Source organism: Schistocerca gregaria, chromosome 2 (assembly GCF_023897955.1).
Source record: "Schistocerca gregaria isolate iqSchGreg1 chromosome 2, iqSchGreg1.2, whole genome shotgun sequence".
Classification (NCBI taxonomy): Eukaryota; Metazoa; Arthropoda; class Insecta; order Orthoptera; family Acrididae; genus Schistocerca; species Schistocerca gregaria.
In genome coordinates this window covers 528,984,100-529,006,911 of record NC_064921.1, presented here as the reverse complement: position 1 = coordinate 529,006,911, position 22,812 = coordinate 528,984,100, and the positions used below count along the sequence as shown (strand labels likewise).

General features: G+C 43.9%; 1 protein-coding gene across 1 annotated transcript in view; it reads right to left on the bottom strand.

The window, feature by feature from the left end:
- Positions 1-22,812, bottom strand: part of LOC126335869 (G-protein coupled receptor GRL101-like) — a 697,223-nt gene that overhangs the window by 211,120 nt on the left and 463,291 nt on the right. The window contains exon 7 of the mRNA XM_049999341.1: positions 8,859-8,957. Coding sequence (XP_049855298.1) covers positions 8,859-8,957 — 99 coding nt within the window. The remainder of the gene's footprint in view (positions 1-8,858; positions 8,958-22,812) is intronic.

The window sequence follows — 22,812 nt, the reverse complement described above, 5'->3', positions numbered from 1 at the left end:
CAAAGTCCGTCAACTGCACATACGGTTCACGTCCACGCTGTCGCGGCATGCTACCTGTGTTAAAGACTGCGATGGAGCTCCGTATGCCACGGCAAACTGGCTGACACTGACGGCGGGGGTGCACAAATGTTGCACAGCTAGCGCCATTCGACGGCCAACACCGCGGTTCCTGGTGTGTCCGCTGTGCCGTGCGTGTGATCATTGCTTGTACAGCCCTCTCGCTGTATCCGAAGCAAGTATGGTGGGTCTGACACACCGGTGTCAATGTGCTCTTTTTTCCATTTCCAGGAGTGTATTTATAAAGGAAAATAAACAATTTTATGTTTTACTCACTGTACTTTCCCGTGGTCGTCTTTATAACAATTCGGTAAAACAGATTTATGACAATATTGCATTCATTACTCCTTTTGTTTGTTAGAAAATGGACTGCTCAAATATAACTAAAATTTTATTATGAGATCCGTTCCTCAAATGAGGCATGTAAATGAGAATGAGCGTGGAGCTTGAAATGGAGTTGAACAATAAGGGTCTATAAAAGAGGTACATACACTGATGGGCCAAGACGTTAAGACCAGACGGAATGCCAGGCACGTGACACGATAACGAGAGTATAAACACGTGTATACGAATGGAGAATCATATTAGCGACGATACTGGCCGCTGGTAGAGAAGTCCACGGACGTGGGTAACTTTGAGAAAGGGTTGATCATTATGGCTCGGAGAGTGGGAACGAACAACTCGTCAACGGCGGAGCTGGTCGACTGTCCGCGTGACACTGCCGTGAGCGTCCACGTAAGACTGTTGAAGGACGGTGAAACTGCGAGTACCCGATATTGCGTGGGACATCCATATCTCACCACAGAACGTGCAGATTGGTGACTTGTCGTGTCTGTAAAGCAGGATAGGTGGCTATGTGTAGCAGATCTGAAGATGGAATACAGCGCTGGAGCGGCACGAATGTTTCGGAGCCAACCGTTCATTGCACATTCTTGAACCGGAGCACCTCAGTAGACAACCCCAATGTGTTCTTACGTTCACCCAACTACATCATTAATTACGATTGCATTTGGCATGCGATCATCCAAATTGGTCGGTGGATCAATGGAAACATCAGGCAACGTGAGTCACTCCTTGTTACAAAAGGTTGACGGTCGTGTCCAGAACTGGCATCAACCAGGCAAATGGTAGCTCGAAACATGAAATTCGTCACTGTCGCCGTTCTGCGGAGGTGTTATAACACTATCTGTTCACTCATCTGTCCTTCAGCGTGAACTGCGGTAGTAATCGAAGGCACCATGTCTAACACGGACTAAGCGAAGACTGTTGTTGTTGTTGTTGTGGTCTTCAGTCCTGAGACTGTTTTGATGCAGCTCTCCATGCTACTCTATTCTGTGTAAGCTTCTTCATCTCCCAGTAACTACTGCAAACCACATTCTTCTGAATCTGCTTGGTGTATTCATCTCTTGGTCTCCCTCTACAATTTTTACCCTCCACGTTGCCCTCTAATGCTAAATTTCTGATCACTTGATGCCTCAGAACATGTCCTACCAACCGATCCCTTCTTCTAGCCAAGTTGTACCACAAACTCCTCCCCAATCCTATTCAAAACCTCCACATTAATTATAGGATCTACCCACCTAATCTTCAGCATTCTTCAGTAGCACCACATTTCGAAAACTTCTATTCTCTTCTTGTCGAAACTATTTATCGTCCATGTTTCACTTACATACATGTCTACACTCCATACAAATACTTTCAGGAATGACTTCCTGACACTTAAATCTATACTCGATGTTAACAAATTTTTCTTCTTCAGAAACGCTTTCCTTGCCATTACCAGTCTACATTTTATATACTCTCTACTTCGACCATCATCAGTTATTTTCCTCACCAAATAGAAAAACTCCTTTACTACTTTAAGTACCTCATTGCCTAATCTAATGCCCTTTGCATATCCCGACTTAATTCGACTACATTCCATTATATTCGTTTTGCTTTTGTTGATGTTCATCTTATATCCTCCATTCCGTTCAACTGCTCTTCTAAGTCCTTTGCTGTCTCTGACAGAATTACAATGTCATCGGAAAAACTATAGGTTTTTATTTCTTCTCCATGGTTTGTAATAACTACTCCGAATTTTTCTTTTGTTTCTTTCACTGTTCGCTCAATATACAGATGGAATAACATCAGGGAGAGGGTACAACCCTGACTCACTTCCTTCCCAACCACTGCTTCCCTTTCATGCCCCTCAACTCTTATAACTGCCATTTGCTTTCTGTACAAATTGTAAATAGCGTTTCGTTCCCTGTATTTCACCCCTGCCAGCTTAAGAATCTAAAAGAGAGTATTACAGTCAAAATTTCAAAAGTTTTCTCTAAGTCTACAAATGCTAAAACGTAAGTTTGCCTTTCCTTAATCTCGTTCCCCAGATAAGTCGTAGGGTCAGAATTGCCTCACGTGTTCCAATACTTCTACGGAATCCAAACTGATCTTACCTGAGGTGGGCTTTTACTAGTTTTTCCATTCGTCTGTAAAGAATTCGCGGTGGTATTTTGCAACCGTGATTTATTAAACTGATAGTTCGGTAAATTTCACATCTGTCAACACCTGCTTTCTTTGGGATTGGAATTAGTATATTCTTCTTTTAGTCTGAGGGTATTTTGCTCACATCTTGCTCACCTGATGGCAGGGTTTTGTCGGACTGGCTCTTCCAAGGCTGTCAGTAGTTCTAATGGAATGTTGTCTACCATGGGGGCCTTGTTTCGACTTAGATCTTTCAGTGCTCTGTCAAACTCTTCACGCAGTATCATATCTCCCATTTCATCTTCATCTACATTCTCTTCCATTTCCATAATATTTTCCCTTCTTTGCTTAGAACTGGGTTTCCATCTGAGCTCTTGATATTCATACTAGTGGTTCTCTTTTCTCCAAAGGTCACTTTAATTTTCCTGTAGGCAGTATCTATCTTACCCCTAGTGAGATAAGCCTCTACATCCTTACATTTGTCCTCTAGGCATCCCTGCTTAGCCATTTTGCACTTCCTATCGATCTGTTCTTTGAGACGTTTGTATTCCTTTTTGCCTGCTTTATCTACTGCATTTTTATACACTCCTGGAAATGGAAAAAAGAACACATTGACACCGGTGTGTCAGACCCACCATATTTGCTCCCGACACTGCGAGAGGGCTGTACAAGCAATGATCACACGCACGGCACAACGGACACACCAGGAACCGCCGTGTAGGCCGTCGAATGGCGCTAGCTGCGCAGCATTTGTGCACCCCCGCCGTCAGTGTCAGCCAGTTTGCCGTGGCATACGGAGCTCCATCGCAGTCTTTAACACTGGTAGCATGCCGCGACAGTGTGGACGTGAACCGTATGTGCAGTTGACGGACTTTGAGCGAGGGCGTATAGTGGGCATGCGGGAGGCCGGGTGGACGTACCGCCGAATTGCTCAACACGTGGGGCGTGAGGTCTCCACAGTACAACGATGTTGTCGCCAGTGGTCGGCGGAAGGTGCACTTGGCCGTCGACCTGGGACCGGACCGCAGCGACGCACGGATGCACGCCAAGACCGTAGGATCCTACGCAGTGCCGTAGGGGACCGCACCGCCACTTCCCAGCAAATTAGGGACACTGTTGCTCCTGGGGTATCGGCGAGGACCATTCGCAACCGTCTCCATGAAGCTGGGCTACGGTCCCGCACACCGTTAGGCCGTCTTCCGCTCACGCCCCAACATCGTGCAGCCCGCCTCCAGTGGTGTCGCGACAGGCGTGAATGGAGGGACGAATGGAGATGTGTCGTCTTCAGCGATGAGAGTCGCTTCTGCCTTTGTGCCAATGATGGTCGTATGCGTATTTGGCGCCGTGCAGGTGAGCGCCACAATCAGGACTGCATACGACCGAGGCACAAAGGGCCAACCCCCGGCATCATGGTGTGGCGAGCGATCTCCTACACTGGCCGTACACCTCTGGTGATCGTCGAGGGGACACTGAATAGTGCACGGTACATCCAAACCGTCATCGAACCCATCGTTCTACCATTCCTAGACCGGCAAGGGAACTTGCTGTTCCAACAGGACAATGCACGTTCGCATGTATCCCGTGCCACCCAACGTGCTCTAGAAGGTGTAAGTCAACTCCCCTGGCCAGCAAGATCTCCGGATCTGTCCCCCATTGAGCATGTTTGGGACTGGATGAAGCATCGTCTCACGTGGTCTGCACGTCCAGCACGAACGCTGGTACAACTGAGGCGCCAGGTGGAAATGGCATGGCAAGCCGTACCACAGGACTACATCCAGCATCTCTACGATCGTCTCCATGGGAGAATAGCAGCCTGCATTGCTGCGAAAGGTGGATATACACTGTACTTGTGCCGACATTGTGCATGCTCTGTTGCCTGTGTCTATGTGGCTGTGGTTCTGTCAGTGTGATCATGTGATGTATCTGACCCCAGGAATGTGTGAATAAAGTTTCCCTTTCCTGGGACAATGAATTCACGGTGTTCTTATTTCAATTTCCAGGAGTGTATTTTCTCCTTTCATCAATTGAATTCAATGTTTCTTCTGTTACTTAAGGATTTCTACTAGCCCTCGTCTTTTTACCTACTTGATCCTCTGCTGCCTTCACTACTTCATCCCTCAAAGGTACCCATTCTTCTACTACTGTATTTCTTTCCCCCATTCCGGTCAATTGATCCCTTATGCTCTCCCTGAAACTCTGTACAACCTCTGGTTTAGTCAGTTTATCCAGGTCCCATCTCCTTAAATTCCCACCTTTTTGCAGTTTCTTAAGGTTTAATATACAGTTCATAACCAATAGATTGTGGTCAGAGTCCACATCTGCCCCTGTCTTAAAATTTAAAACCTTGTTCCTAAATCTCTCTCTTACCATTATATAATTTATCTAAAACCTGTCAGTTTCTCCAGGCTTCTTCCATGTTTACAACCTTTTTTTATGACTCTTGAACCAAGTGTTAGCTGTGATTAAATTGTGCTCTGTGCAAAATTCTACCAGGCGGCTTCCTCTTGCATTTCTTAGCCCCATATTCACCTACTACGTTTTCTTCTCTTCCTTTTCCTACTGTTGAATTCCATTCACCAATGACTATTAAATTTTCGTCTCCCTTCACTATCTGAATAATTTCTTTTATTTCGTCATACATTTCTTCAATTTCTTCGTTATCTGCAGATCTGCAGTGCTAGTTGGCATATAAACTTGTACTACTGTAGTAGGCGTGGGCTTCGTTTTTATCTTGGCCACAATAATGCGTTCACTATGCTGTTTGTAGTAGCTTACCCGCATTCCTATTTTCCTATTCATTATTAAACCTACTCCTGCATTACCCCTATTTGATTTTGTGTTAATAACCCTGTAGTCACCTGACCAGAAGTCTTGTTCCTCCTGCCACCGAACTTCACTAATGCCCACTATATCTAACTTTAACCTATCCATTTCCCTTTTTATATTTTCTAACCTACCACCCCGATTAAGGGATCTGACATTCCACGCTCCGATCCGTAGAACGCCAGTTTTCTTTCTCCTGATAACGCCGTCCTCTTGAGTAGTCCCCACCCGGAGATCCGAATAGTGGACTATTTTATCTCCGGAATATTTTACCCAAAAGGACGCCATCATCATGAACCATACAGTGGAGCTGCATGCCCTCGGGAAAAATTTGGGCTGTAGTTTCCCCTTGCTTTCAACCGTTCGCAGTACCAGCACAGCAAGGCCGTTTTGGTTAGAGTCAAAAGGCCAGATCAATCAATCATCCAGACTGTTGTCCCTGCAACTACTGAAAAGGCTGCCGCCCCTCTTCAGGAACCACACGTTTGTCTGGCCTCCCAACAGATACCCCTCCGTTGTGGTTGCACCTACGGTACGGCTATCTGTATCGCTGAGGCACGCAAGCCTCTCTACCATCGGTGAGGTCCATGGTTCATGCACCAATACTCTATTAAGCTATTGGTATTAATGTTTTGGCCTATCAATGTATACGAGGAGAATGAATTGAAAAAAACAGAAAGGGGAAGTATAAGAAGGGTTTTACGCAGAGGAAAAGGAGAGTTAGTGAGGCAGGCGAAAGTTACGCATTTTCAAAAACACAAATATAAATGTTTTGTGTTTATGTTAGTGAAATTGTGTTATCGTAACATCTATGGCCAGACGTATCAAAAGAGTGTGTAACACGTAAGTTAAAGTCGATTGTTCAAGTACGCTACATGATGAATGGAGAATATTATTAACATAATTTAGACAAACGTTCTCTGTTTCTCACGCGAAGATTATTGTGCATAAACCGCGTCTCTTCATGGCTGGTGTATCTGATGACATCTTCCAGCAGGGTAAATATCCCTGTAATAAGATCACATTCTTGATACAGTGGTACAGTGCTTTTCAGTAGCGTAAGAAACAAAATTTGCTTGGCGCCCAGAAGCCATGTGCCCGTAATTTACGGGAATTGTGTGGCTCTGTGACCTGGGCTTAGACATAAGGTGTCACATGCCTCCGGAAGCACACACTGAAGAGCCAAAGGAACCGGTACACCTACCTAATGTTGTACAGGGCCCCGCGGGCACGCAGGAGTGCCGCAACACTGCATGGCATGGACTCCACTAACGTCTGAAGTAGTGCTGGAGGGAACTGACACCATGAATCCTACAGGGCTGCCTATGCTTAATAATGTTTGTGCCTGGGTAGTTTGGTGGACAGCGGAAGTGTTTAAAGAGTATTTCTGGGGGCACTCTGTAGCAATTCCGGACATGTGGGGTGTCGCATTGTCCTGCCGCTATTGCGCAAGTTAGTCGGAATGCAGAATGGATGTGATTGGATGCTCGTGATCTGAGGGGACGCTTACGTACGTGTCACCTGTCAGAGTCATATCTTGACGTATAAGGGTCCCATAGTACTCCAATTGCTCAGGCCTCATACCATTATGGGGCCTCCACAAGTATGAACAGTTGTCTGCAGCGTGCATGGATTCATGAGGTTGTCTCCATACCCGTACAAGTCCATCCGTTGGGTACAATTTGAAACAAGACTCATCCTACCAGGCAACGTGTTTCCAGTCATCGACAGTCCAATGTCGGTGTTGACGGGCCCAAGCGACACGTATAGCTTTGTGTAATGCAGTCATCTAGGGTACACGAGTGTGCCCTCGGCTGCGAAAGCCCATATCAGCGGTGTTTCGTTGAACGATTTGCACAGTGACACTTGTTGGCCGTGCACTGAAATCTGCAGCAATTTTTGGAAGGGTTCCACTTCTGTCACGTAGAACGATTCTCTTCCGTCGTCGTTGGTCCCGTTCTTGCAGGATCTCTCTCCGGCCGCAGCGAAGTCGGAGATTTGATGTTTTACCGTATTCCTGATATTCGCTGTATACTCGTGAAATGATCTTACGGGAAAAAACCCATTTCATCGCTACCTCGGAGATTCTCTGTCCCATCGCTCGCGCGCTGACTGTGATAGCACTGTCAAACTAACTTAAATCTTGATAACCTGCCATGGCAGCAGCAGTAACCGATCTAGCAACTGCATCAGGCACTTGTTGTCTGATATAGGGATTGCCGACCACAGCGCCGTATTCTGCCAGTTCACATTTCTCTGAATATGCAGTTTCTTTGGCGCTTCAGTGCATAAGCAAAAACTAGTCTTTGATCATTTTGTTTCATCTTCTTTATGTGATATTGCTGATGAACAGGAGAAGGAGCCAATGTGGAAAGGCATAAAGGAGAAATGGAAAAACAAATCGAATACTGCGATAAGACAGTTCTACCTCGCACGTAACATTTTATTCAGACGTAGATGTCCTGACAGACCTACTTGGATACTGTGAATCTCAGATGAACTCGTTAACAAACTCATTTGGTACTCACGTCTCACTTTGCCGCTAAGAATTGTTTTAAGAAATTACGGGCTACCCATTACTTCAATAAGATGGAAAAGCGAATTCGCCCTGTGTTGGCAAAATATAAACTGTGGCAGAAACCAAACCACCTACCGTTGCGCACTGAACACCACTATTTCCGATCACTCCGGTAAAACTAGGAGAATTAGCAGAATCCATCCCACGCAGAGTAGCTGCTGTATTGCGTTCCAAACATGGACCAACACTCTATTAATTGATTGGTATTAATGTTTTGGCCCATCAATGTATACTAGGAGAGTGAATTGAAAAACAGAAAGGGGAAGTGTAAGAAGGGTTTTACGCAGAGGAAAAGGAGAGTTAGTGAGGAAGACGAAAGTTACGCATTTTCAAAAACAGAAATATAATTTTTTTGTGTTTATGTTAGTGAAATTGTGTTATCGTAACATCTACGGCCAGAGGTATCAAAAAAATGGTTCAAATGGCTCTGAGCACTATGGGACTCAACTGCTGTGGTCATCAGTCCCCTAGAATTTAGAACTACTTAAACCTAACTAACCTAAGGACATCACACACATCCATGCCCGGGGCAGGATTCGAACCTGCGACCGTAGCAGTCCCGCGGTTCCGGACTACAGCGCCTAGAACCGCACGGCCACCGCGGCCGGCGATAATTTATCGAAAAATGAACACAGCCTTTGCTGGGTAACACGTAAGTTAAAGTCGATTGTTCATGTACGCTACATGATGAATGGAGAATATTATTAACATAATTTAGACGAACGTTCTCTGTTTCTCTCGCGAGGGCGACGTATCAGGCTAATAGTGATGCAGTGTACTTGTTTTTGTTAACATAATCCACAGATAAACACATACAAACTGTGGACGAGAACTGAATCCCGGGTGCCGACCTCAGTGACGGCGTCAGACCGGTACTTACAGTTCAGCTCGTCAGACCGGTACTTACAGTTCAGCTCGTCAGACCGGTACTTACAGTTCAGCTCGTCCGCGTGGTTATCAGCACAGTGCGTCCAGTCGTCACACCAGAAGAAGCGGTGAACGCGAGTCCCGTCGCCGCATATCCGGAAGAAATCTGTGCAGGAAACATCCAGCTCAGCTGATTGAATCACTAAGAAACTGTGCAAACGTATTTCTGGTACTTCAGCCTCATTTTATTTTTATTACAACTTTTTGAACAGAACTGAACTGATAAATAATTGCTCACTTCCAACGAAGTGGAGAATCTTGGAAACATATCTAAATCTTAGTTGAAGATTATAGTCTCATGCAGCTCGTTATTGCTATAACCATAATTTTTTTAAGATCTTGAAATAATCACAAAACGTGTTTTAGCAATATCAAACTTTAATCATCGGATTGTAATAAAAGCGAAAATGAAAGTACACATCTATGTAATTTCGTACATGACGTATTAAATGCTTTTAATACACCAGAATTCTCATAACAAAGTGCACATTAATTTAGTTAGTTATTTCAAGTATTGTCACAAAAAGATGTTCTCTTACAACCAAGAGAATAAAACAGAGACATCCGTTAGAAGTTGTGAGGATATGAAAAATATGTTAAAAATAATAAATATCGTAAACTGATAGAGCTCTGTATTCTTTTTCCTGTTTTATTTTCTATGTGAAAACGACCGTTCTACTCGTTGCAACAAGTAAAGCAGAAATTTTAAATTTTCGCTGTTTCATAGCCGTTAAAACAAATTGGGAATGTTTCTTTAAAGTCAGTACCGCCACTAGACTCTTGTTTATTTACAATGTTACATTTACACCCACACAATCATGATTTCGCCCTCAAAGTGTCATTATCAAGTGTTTTAATTGTTATACAGTGCCTAAGATCGCATGCTGTCGTATTTCAAATACACTATTAGACACATTGTCTAAGAGTCGATATTTCTGCAGAGCCTACTGATTTGTTTCATCACTGAGTATACCATCTTGAGTCAAATAGTGTATTTGAAATACGACAGTATGCCATCCCAGGCACTGTATAACACTTACAACATTTTATAATGGCACTTTGAAGCCGAAATCATGATTGTGTAAGTGTAAAAGTAACACTGTAAATAAACAACAGTCTAACGGTGGTACTGACTTTAAAGAAATGTATTACGACTTTAGCCCCGCATTATGAAAAAATTATCAAATTGGGAATGACTTTAATATTTGGGTTATGACCACACATGGACGTAACAGTGTGTGGATTAGCTGACCTGAATTAAGGCCAGCAGGCTTTGTTTGTCTTCGAAGGTTCCCCTTCCAAGGTTCGCCTTCCAAGGTTCGCCTTCCAAGGTTCGCCTTCCAAGGTTCGCCTTCCAAGATCGCTGGTACGTCGGTCCTCGATCCAGAAATACTTGGCACCCGAAGAGACCTTCCTTATCTAGCAAGGGGATTGGAGATTGTGGTCTGCAGTCCTGATTATAAGGCGGTGTACCGATTTCCTGGGTTGTATCTGAAACGTCTGCACAAAATCTCAAGCAGTTGCAGCTACACTTGGCGGTCCTCATGTCGGCGCACCAAAAAGAGTAAACTATATGTATTATTATCCTCTATTTGGTTTCATTTCTACAGTTTTAGGCAGTAATTCAGTGACCATTGTAGACCATAAGAAACTATCGCAGATATCCACTAGATATATTGCACTAAGGGGCAGGTCTTTCACCTCAGTATACCAGTATATGCCTCCCATTACGACACATGTCCCCCTCGATAGCTGAGTGGTCAACGCGACCGAGCGCCAAGCAAAGATACCTTGGTTGGATTCCCGGATGGGTCGGAGATTTTCTCCCCTCAGGGATTGGGTGTTTGTGTTGTCTTCATTATCACATCATCCCCATCGACACACAAGTTGCCGAAATGGCGGCACCTAAAAAGACTTGCACTTGGCGACCGGTCTACATGACGAGAGGTCCTAGCCACACAACATTTCATTACGACAGATAAACTGTCTGCTTCATACAATGACTAGACTGGAAAAAGCACTTTCTATTCCAAACATCTACTGCCAGTTTTCTTATCACTCTAGTGTGACATGTATCGCGGAAATGGGATCAAACTGCAGCAACATATGGTCCGGAATAGACGTCAGCCCATAATTTTCCTACACAGGCAGGAAAAGTCAGTTAAAGACTTAAATTCAAGAACTTCTTTTGATACCAAAAACTCGAACATGTTGAACCCCGATGCACCACTGTTAGGAAATTTTATAGCAACATGTTTCGAATAAATGAGCAAGACAGGGTGGGCGACCGTCTCACTAAAGTTCCACATATGCATCGCTGAAACTCTCTTAGTGGGTTCTTTTTAGTACCGCAGAAAAGGATATACAGGGTGGGCCTGAGGTCTTTGCACATTTATCAATATTTATTTTACAAAAACTATAAAACATACAAATTTTTACTTTATGACAAATGGATGAACAAACCATCGTATTTAATGTCCTCTCAACTTTGCACGTAGAAGTTGACTGGAGAGCACTACACTCGGTATCGTTACAAAATATCTTCACGAGAGAAGAAGTCGCGTTGTGTTCTGTGGTATCACGGGACAAAATCTCCAGTTAATGTGCAGCGTAATTTTCGGAGACAATGAGGAAGAGAAGCTGCTTGAGTATTGCTGCGTGGTACATGAAGGTTAATCAGACCGGTGGTGTGTAGGACTTTTCGCGAACAGGGCGGCCTGCGGTCGGTGAACAAAGGGTCGCAGTTACAACAGGCAACGAAACCTTTCCACATCTACTCTACGCACATCTCGTGAATCAGGGTTTCCTAGGACCACAGGGTTTCCCAATTTCACCTGCTCGCATAAACTATGTGATCAAAAGTATCCGGACACACCCAAAACATGTGTTTTTCATATTAGGTGCATTGCGCTGCCACCTACTGCCAGGTACTCCATATCAGCGACTTCAATAGTCAGTAGACATCGTGAGAGAGTAGAATGGGGCGTTCCGCGGAACTCACGGATTTCGAACACGGTCAGGCGATTGGGTGTCACTTGTGTCATACGTCTGTGCGCGAGTTTTCCACGTTCCAAAACATCCCTAGGTCCACTGCCTCCGATAGGATAGTGAAGTGGAAACCTGAAGGGACACGTACAGTCGACGTCGACTGTTGACTCACACAGACCGCCGGCAATTGAAGCGGGTCCTAATGTGTAATAGGCAGACATCTATCCAGACCATCACACAGGAATTCCAAACGGCATTAGGATCCACAGCAGTTACTATGACAGACAGGAAGTGAGAAAACTTGGACTTCATGGTCAAGCAGCTGCTCATAAGCCACACATCACACCGGTAAATGCCAAACGACGCCTCACTTGCTGTATGGAGCGTAAACATTGGACGACTGAACAGTGGAAAAACGTTGTGTGGAGCGACGGATCACGGTGCACAATGTGACGATCCGATGGCACGGTTTGCGTTTGGCGAATGCCCGATTAACGTCATCTGCCAGCGTGTGTAGTGCCAACAACAAAGTTCTGAGGCGTTGGCGTTATGCTGTGGTCGTGTCTTTCATGGAGGAGACTTGCACCACTTTTTGTTTTGCGTGGCGTTATCACAGCACAAGCATACATTAATATTTCAAGCACCTACTTGGTTCTTACTGTTGGAGAGCAGTTCGGGGATGGCGACTGCATCTTTCACCTCGATCGAGCACCCGCTCATAATTCAGGGTAGTCCAACACCATATATAATTCCAGCGTTACCGATGGTGGGCGCCACGAACTTGTAAGTCATTTTCATCCAGGTGTCCGGATACTTTTGATCACACAGTGTATAAGGTCCACATAAGACACGCGTTGCAACCACTTGAGGGAACTGGTCGAATATTTTTTGCGACAGAGATACAGGCACGAATCGACTCCCGCAACAGGTAACTTCAACGAAATTGTTGTTCAGATTAGGACGCTTTCCACATATCAGGTAAAGTTAACAAGCACTATGTGAGGTTATGCCGTTCTGAAGCCCATGCGTTGCGTCAGATTACTTTAGGATTCCCTTAAAATGAATGTGTAGTTTAATGTACAACAGGGCCATTACCTGTTTCTTTTTTTGTTTAAAAGTCGGTGAGTCTAGCATCTACCGATATATGCTAGAACAGTTTGCTCAACAACAACTGAGATACTTACATCACAGTGTTGGGGATTTCATGTTGGAAATTTTCTTAATGCAACATTTTCTGACAGGTGGATTGTATGTAATCATCCCACTGCCTGACCTGCAAGGTAACCAGACATGATAACGCATTTAGATTTTTACGCGTTTTTAACCACCACCACGGATCCTTGCCGATTCCAACTGCGTCACTACACAAAATTTCCTCACACCTAGCCAGAACCCCATCCTATATACTGTTCCTGAATTCTTGCTTGGCTCAGGGAATGGCCTTCAACCAAATTACCAACCTCCAGCTACCGCCCTTCCTTCCATGATGATCCCCTTCTGTTCAGAATCCTCCAGTCATTAAACATCGCCAACATAGACCTGCATAGTCATATTAACCAGGCCTATGCCTCCAAGCAATAATACTTCCTCTCCACCTGTAAAACTCTGCTGATATACAAACACAAATTTCTGAGTCCCACATCACACACTGAAACCCTTGCCCTGGAGGAGCTAGGGCAACAACCACAAAGCCATTTCAAAATACTCTACACTCTGTCCATTTCCTACTTCCACCTTCAAAACGGTTCAAATGGCTCTGAGAACTATGGGACTTAACATCTGTGGTCATCAGTCCCCTAGAACTTAGAACTACTTAAACCTAACTAACCTAAGGACATCACACACATCCATGCCCGAGGCAGGATCCGAACCTGCGACCGTAGCAGTCACGCGGTTCCGGACTAAGCGCCTTAACCGCGAGACCACCGCGGCCGGCCTACTTCCACCTTCGACTACCACGATCCACCACCCGTACAACTACTTCCAAACCACCCCCCACCTGACCCCATGGCTAAGAAACTGTGCCTTGCAGAACTACTACATGTAACTGATGCTCAAGTGATCCCTCCCTCCAGCACACAGATTCTAAATCCTAAACAGACCCGAAGCTCAGTAATAAACCTTTCCTTCAAAAGCCTTAGCCCCACAGAAGCGTCAATCCATTTATAAAAGCCTCCCCTTTTGCCCTGCTTCCAAATTCAGTTGTATGGGACTTGTCGAAGACCAACTCTCCTTCTGCTGACCCCTACAATGGAAACACTTTTCCGCCACCAACTCTACCACTTGGACTCAACTAAAGCCCAATTTTCAACATTGCCTGACTCAGTTCACCCTTCATTCAACTGTGTTCTACATCCACTGCCCATAAATCACCTTCTACTAATTTTTCTCAATACTTTAACGTCGATCCTTGGCTCACTATCATTTCCAAAATCCCTCAACATGCAAACTAACCTTACATTCACATTAAGATTCACAATCAACCACATAAAAACTGATCCCAACCTTAGAATACTACCTACTGACAAAGGTTCCACCACTGTCGTTTTTAACTGCAAGGATAGGTGGCTGAAGTACTCTGCCAGTTGTTTCAACCACGTACCTATATTGCCACAGTGATCTCATTCCAGAAATCCAGCAGGGTCCCCATTCTCTCCTGAAATTCTTAGCTTCACCCCAGAATTCTCCCAGGAGTCTACCTCTCTGCTCACCACTACCACACCCCTCACTCTTACTTTCTCCATGCTTCCTAATGTCCTTAAGCCCTACCACGCAGCACGCCCAATTGTGGTCACTTACTGTGCAGCCAGTGAGAATATCTCTGCTCTCACAGACCAACACCTTCAGCCAATGGCCCACAGTGTACCCTTCTATACAAAAAATACAACTATTTCATCCACTGACATTCCTTAGTTCCTGTTCCTTCACCACGTGGTGCCCTGCTCGTCACTATTGATGTCATCACCCTTTACACTATCATCCACAATGCCAATGGCCTTACCACTATTCAACACTTCCTTCCCTAGTGGCCAAAATATTCCAAACCTAAAAACTCCTTCCTAATCGCCATGATTAAGTGTATTCTCACCAATGATTACTTCCTTTTCAAGGCATTACCTACAAACCAAAATGCGGCATATCTATGGGTACTGGCATGGCACCATTCTATGCCAACCTATTCATTGGCCATCTAGAGGTTTCTTTCCTCAACACCCAGATCCCACAACCCTTACCTCATTAAGATTCACTGACTGACATCTTCATGATCAGGTTTCAGGGTGATGACTCTCTATCCACATTCCTCCAGAATCTCAATACCTTCTTCCCATTTGCTTCACCTTATCCTCACAACCTTATACAAAAACAGATCTCCCATGCCTCATCTCTCCTGTCACTCACAACCTCCCAAAGTACCACCATCTGGACACAGACGAGCATTCCCCTCATCACTCAGTACCACCCAGACTGGAGCCACTGAATCACATTCTTCACCAAGGTTTCGGCTACCTCTTTTCATGCCCTGAAATGAGAAATGTCCTAAACAATTTCCTTCCCATCACTTCCACAGTATTATTCCACACCCACTGAAGCTACTCAATTCCAAATCCTTCCTTGCACATCTTGAGCTCCCTTGCCTGATGGCTCATATCTCTGTATCAGACGTAGATGCAGGATCTGTCCCATACATCCTTCCACATCGTCTCCTCCAGTCCAGTCACAAGCATCACCTATCCCAGAGCTATGTGTAAAACTAGTCATGTGATCTACAAGCTAAACTGCAATCGCTATGCGGCATTCTACATGGACATGAGAACTAGCTCTTCATGCACATGAAGTGTTGAGTGCTATTGACAAGGGATTTCAGATCGATTCCGTATATCTGGATTTCCGGAAGGATTTTGACACTGTACCGCACAAGCGGCTCGTAATGAATTGTTCAAATGGCTCTGAGCATTATGCGACTTAACTTCTGAGGTCATCAGTCACCTAGAACTTAGAAAGAAATTAAACCTAACTAACCTAAGGACATCACACACATCCATGCCCGAGGTAGGATTCGAACCTGCGACCGTAGCGGTCACGTGGTTCCAGACTGAAGCGCCTAGAACCGCACGGTCACATCGGCCGGGACTCGTAGTGAAATTGCATGCTTATGGAATATCGTCTCAGTTATGTGCCTGAATTTGCGATTTCCTGTCAGAGAGGTAGCACTCATGTGTAGTTCGTAGTAATTGACGGAAAGTCTTCGAGTAAAACATAAGTGATTTCTGGCGTTCCCCAAGGTAGTGTTATAGGCCCTTTGCTGTTCCTTATCTATATAAACGATTTGGGAGACAATCTGAGCAGCCATCTTCTGTTGTTTGCAGATGACGCTGTCGTTCATCGACAAATAAATTCATCATAAGATCAAAACAAACAGCAAAAAGATTTAGAAAAAACATCTGAATGGTGCTAAAAGTAGCAGTTGACCCTAAATAACGAAAAGTGCGAGGTCATCCACATGAGTGCTAAATGGAACTCGTTAAACTTCGATTACACGATAAATCAGTCTAAGCTAAAAGCCGTAAATTCAACTAAATACCTGGGTATTACAGTTACGAACAACTTAAATTGGAAGGAACACATAGAAAATGTTGTGGCGAAGGCTAACCAAAGACTGCGTTTTATTGGCAGGACCCTCAGAAAATGTAACAGACCTACCAAGGAGACTGCCTACACTACGTTTCTCCATCCTCTTTTAGAATACTGCTGAGCAGTACCAGACAGGTTGACGGAGTATATAGAAAAGGCTCAAAGAAGGGTAGCACGTTTTATATTATCGCGAAATATAGGAGAGAGTGTCACAGAAATGATACTGGATTTGGGCTGGAAATCATTAAAACAAAGACATTTTTGTTGCGATGGAATCTTCTCATGAAATTCCAATCACCTACTTTCTCCTCCGAATGCAAAAATAGTTACTTGACACCGACCTACCTAGGGAGGAACGATCACCATTTTAAAGTAAGGGAAATCAGAGCTCACACGGAAAGATATAGGTGTTCATTCGTTCCGCACACTATACGAGATTGGAATAATAGAGAATTGTGAAAGTAGTTCGATGAACCCTCTGCTAGGCACTTAAATGTGATTTACAGAGTATCCATATAGATATAGATGTAGATATGAACACAAACTTTTCTTGTGCAGATTGGAACTCTCACTGCAGTAATCCTGTACACTGCACACTGCTGTAACCCTCCTGGCCTCAACCTTCGTTAGTCTCCGTCCTTAGCCTCTAGCCTCTCCCCTGTTCCCATTTCGGTTCTGTATTACACCAATGCACCCACAGTCCTTTTACCTCTCACCCCATGCCCTCCATTTAACCTCTTGGCTGCCCCCAGCTGTTCTACCCTCGTCCGCCCCCCGCCCCCCCCCCCCCCTTACATAATCCCTGTACCTTGTTCCTGTACACTTCTCTAGTGGCAGTTTACTGTCTCCCACCCCTACCCTGCTATATATCTTCCTCCCAGCCCCAGTCTCCTGCTTACCTCTCTCTCCCCGCATCCACGTGGTTGTGTCTCGTATCATGTGCAGCTGCTCATAGCGTGGCCTCTGCAGCCATAGGGTATTGTCATGTGTGTGGGAGTGGCATTTGCCTGTGTGGTTGTGTGTATATTCAACCTCTTATGAAATTCTTGTTGGCTGAAAGCTCATTTTCTGACAGTCTTTTGTTGTGCTTATCTGCGATTCAGCACCTCAAATGGCTCTGAGCACTATGGGACTTAACATCTGTGGTCATCAGTCCCCTAGAACATAGAACTACTTAAACTTAACTAACCCAAGGACACCACACACATCCATGCCCTAGGCAGGATTCGAACCTGCGGTCGTAGCGGTCATGCTGTTCCAGACTGAAGCGCCTAGAACCTAACGGCCACACCAGCCCGCGCCAGACTCAGCACCTCCGCTATATGGTTAGTAGCAACTATCCTTTTCGTAATATTTAAATTCATATTATACACAAATATACATGTAATATATAAAGTGGAAATGTTGCACCAAAAATTTTGGAAATATTTTCAGTGGTTTGGATAAGATTTTGAAAGTAAGCTCTAAATAGCATTTGGACGGATTAGGGTACATAGTTTTAAACAACCCTGTTCTGGTTTTGTCTTGGCGCCCAATGCAAGAAAAAAGCTGTACTTTTTCTTTCTCGCAGTTAATTCCAACTACGACCGCAGCGCATCTAAACCATTACACAAGATGTTTCTCCCTTACATATTCTCTTTCTTTATAATTCATTCATACTAAAATTCAATACAAAACAATTTCCTCTTTTGTTTTCCTTCTCTTCATCTGTTTTACAGGAAACACAGAGGTGAATTTATGGCTTATCAGCCTATGATTGGGATATTAAAACGTAATCTGAATCGTTCGCGTCTTCGTAATCCTATCCATTTGCAGATTAAAAGTGTGACAAATACTGTCGTTGACGCTATTACCCTCAGAGATCCAGCAGTCGTAAACTTCTTTCTCATACCCCATATACCGATAATGCCAAGCAATCCACTCATTCTTTTTAAGCGATTGCAATTCCCAGTCAAGGTTTCGTTTGCAATAAAAATAGACGTGGATCAAAATCAGAGAGTGGCGGCGCGGTTTGAGGCGTCATGCACGGATTACGAGACCCCTCCCGCCGGAGGTTAGAATCCTCCCTCGGGCATGGGAGTGTGTCTTGTTCTTGGCACAGGTTAGCTTAAGTTACTTGAATTAGTGTGTCAGTCTATGGACCGATGTTCTAAACACTTTGGTCCCTTAGGAATTCACCCACATTTGAAGATCAGACAGATATTTAATTCGACTGAGGGGGGGTGGGGGGGAGGCGGGAGGAGGCGAAGTGATCCAAAAACGGACTGAGGAGGAGGCAAGTAAAGAACAGTTAGGAGGTGTTGATGGATAGAGGGAGAAGCAGAAAGAAATTAGGATTTATATCCAATTCTGATACATATTTGGCAATTTCAAAACAATGCCGGTTTTACTAGTTGCAGATGTAAACACACCTAACAAAATATTGCTCAGCCATAAGAAACATCACGCTAACACCATTAACTCAGCCTCTAGCTGTGATAATGACCTCTATTCAGCGACCGAGAGAGTGTACAATATTTTCCAGGTATACTATATCCGACTGATGCGATCGATGACTAGAGCTACTAAACCGCGGAGAATGTTGCTCGTTACTCTTCACCCACGGTCCCAGACAGTGCCAAATATTTTATATGGGATGTATACTGCGTGATTTAGTAGCACAGTGGAGATGCGACAGGGTGTCTGGGTGCTTCTGAGTTCACACTGTAAACATAGAGCGCTGTGGAAACGGTTTTTTTCATCACGGAAGACGGGAGTGTCCAGAACATACTCCTTATGGAAATAGAAAGTTGGGAAACACTTAGTAACCGAGAATGCTGAAACGAACATCCTGCTTCATATTCTAGTAACTGGAATGTGTGAGCTCTGGTCATGTTACAAAAAGACTCCGACAGCATTACAGAACCACCCCTGGCCAGAACAACACTCTACTCTCTACGAGTTTAACGCCTCATTGGACCATTGCTGCACTTGACGCTACGTCATTTGCAGAAAGGTGTTAACGTGATTCGTTTAACCAGATGATACTCGACGGTTTTACTCTAAAACTGTCCGGTAATGTATATAAAATCAGAACACATGGATTAATTAGATCTGAATTATTAATCGACACCCAGAAAAGAGGTGCATAACAGTACTGGTCATCGTTGTTATGCAGTTATCGAACTTTAACTTTTATTCAATATGCATGCTTTATATAAGTAAGAACGCTGAAAGATTGGGCCGAGGTGACAGTAGTTCTCAGAAGGATGCGGCAGGAGGCCTTCAGGTCAGTGAAATGCAGTCCACCGGACTGTGTTTTGTCATACCTTTCTCAGATACACAGCAGGAAACACTCAAACTATCTCCAATTACATAAGCCTCCAGGAACGACCATTTTGTAGCACAGACGTGGAAGAGAAAGAATGCTGTTTTCAGCAAGGTCAACGAAGACACTGTCGTGCAAAAAACTCTTTAGATAATATCTAGGAAATGGAATGAGAACCCGCAGTTTGAGACTCTTTTGAAAGCGTGAGATGCCGCCCATAGTTGGCTTCACATAAGCTAAATGTCTACGCATCCAAAGAACTGCTGGGATTGGCTAAGATGAATATACTGGAGGTTAGAGAGAGAAACTGGACTGTGCCTCGACGATCCACCTCATTTGCCACAGAGAGAGAGAGAGAGAGAGAGAGAGAGAGAGAGAGAGATACCTTTTTCCTTCACTAAACGATAAGACGTGCGTTACTGGTTAATCATGAGAAAAAAATCTCAGGGAAGGGGCGCCAACATTTTCTAAGGCATATTTTTAAAGATCTGACCTCGCAAAGTCCTTAGTCCAGCGAATCTGAACGGAGTGAAACGCGCAAAATCCAGAAACACGAGTTTCCCTTTTCGTAAGCATTCAGTGCAAAGCTACTTCTTCTCTGTCAGGCTTCAAGTCTTCATCATGAAGTGTCTTTACAGTGGAGAGTCTTTGTTGCTTGGTCTCCGGGAGATTCCAACGTCGCCGTTCTGCGAAGCAGTCAGAGCAGATGAGCTGAGGACCTTAGAAAGATTTCAGGCTTATTTGAATTTCCTGCTGGCGAGCGTCGGCAGTATCCCGCCAATGACTGATTCTTCAGTCGTTTCAGCTTCCAGATATTGTCTGCTATGGTATGATCGAACTACGACAACGAGATAATGGACAGCGACAAGAATGTCATTATTACACGATTTCAATAATTCCAAGATTCTCTTTGAAGACTTGCTTTGATATTCAAATGGCCAATTTGCTTTCAACTCTGGCCACAGATGCAACGCATTTCCTTCCGTACTGCTTTCCTGCACGAAGTTAAATTAGGGGGAAAATTCGTGTAGCAGCTAATTTTTGCACAGCGATAGAATGAATCGCCACGACTATACTATTAACTGACCAGTGAGGCGTAAGTATAAGGGTCGTCACGGGGTGTTCTAAGCCAACTTTTTATGTTTTTCTTTATTAACACGAAAATCGCTGCGTCTAGAGAAAATATTTCCCTGTACAAAATTAAGCTATATAATATTACCTACAAAAATGTTCTGTTCGTTTTTCTCTGGGACTCTCAAATTACTAAAAACACTGTTTTAATAGTATAAAGTTAATTTTTATTCTTTAACAGAAAGGGTTAAGAACAATTGTTACATCTGTCAAAGTGTAGTAGAACCTTATTAACGGATAAACAACAACTACCGTGCAAGAATCAATTCCCCTTTAGCAGTATAGGACAGTATGCGGAGACTTAGGCGGAATCTCTCCATAGGCGTTACTTGCCTCAGAATTATTAATAATCAAATTTAAATTCCTTGTATTGTTAACGTATTTTATTGGAAAAAAATACCCTTCGGGCTTGTCTGTGCATTGCTTCATCAATGATTCATAAGGCATGCTGCAGAAGGACACGTATAACTTTGTCAAACGTCATGTGACGTAGTGGCACAGAGAGTGCGGGGACTTGCCTGCTAGCTCATCAGTTTGCAGACCTGTGGAGGAGGAAAGTGCAGGATCACAATCCAATCACTACCTTCCCCATCACGTCTACCCTACAAAGACAGAACACAATTTATCCCTTAACAGGCTTCTGCTGCACTTAGATATGGTACACAATTAATATTTATTCATGGCCCACTTCAGGTAACAATAAAGATTAATTTGCATTAAAACACATTCCTTAGCAATCTGCATTTTTCTGTCTCTTGCAATTCGGGGAAACTATTAGCCCTACAAATAAAAATGAATAGGAGATTTCGCGTAGGAAATTTTATCTAGTTTAATTTTGCATCGGGAAATATTGCCTTTAAAGCAGTGGCTTTCGAATTGCTCAAGATAAATACAAAACGTGACCGTTAAAAGCCCCACCTCCGGCCCCATATCGCAAAGATTTGCGACTACACGAATTTTCCCCCTACTAGAATAGACGAAGTGTATTATTTGACTCACTGAAGGTGTGCAGTTTTATGTGCCGTAGTGTGGGAAGCAATAATAGCCTTCTCTACCTTAGTCTCCCATATTTACACGTCGTTATGCAATTTTTCAGTGCCGCCTTAGGATTCTGATTACGAGAGCAGGTGTTTCCTAATGCAGTTACCACCTAGAGCAACTGAATGAGGTACAGGTTCTTTTGCAACCATTTGCCATAATAATAACTATATTTTTGTAACTCGTTTCTCATTAAATCATCGTATAGATGAAGAGAAATAACATTTCACTAAATTTATAGAAGTTGGAGGAAGGATTTTAGGAGTAATTCTTTGTTTTAGATGTATTTTATAGGTAGCAGGAAATTTAAAAAGGAAGATCAAACTCGGTATGAACACGTAAACTGATGAAAAACACTCTCTGCTGGTTTACTGTTCTCTGTAAACAATTTAAAAATTTTAATTTAGTAAATTAGGAAAATCTGGTCACACGCATACTACGGTAAAAACTTCTGGATAAATTACCTTTTGATTTAAACTCTCGAAATTGTTCAAATGGCTCTGAGCACTATGGGACTTAACGTCTAAGGTCATCAGTCCCCTAGAACTCAGAACTACTTAAACCTAACTAACCTAAGGGTATAACATGCCCGAGACAGGATTCGAAACTGCGACCGTAGCGGTCGCGCGATTCCAGACTGTAGCGCCTAGAACCGAGGGTTGGAGCTTTAATAATGGTACCTATTTGTTTACAGCTCGTACAAAATAGATACGTGTTCAAAGTTTTACAGACCTTCAGAGAAGTCACCTACATTGTGTATAACTCGTGGCCAGCGATGTGGAAGTCGTAGGACACGTATAGCAGTGCCAGTTATGTTAACAGTTCGAGCTGCACTGTCTATTGCTCGATGAATTTGAAGCAGTCC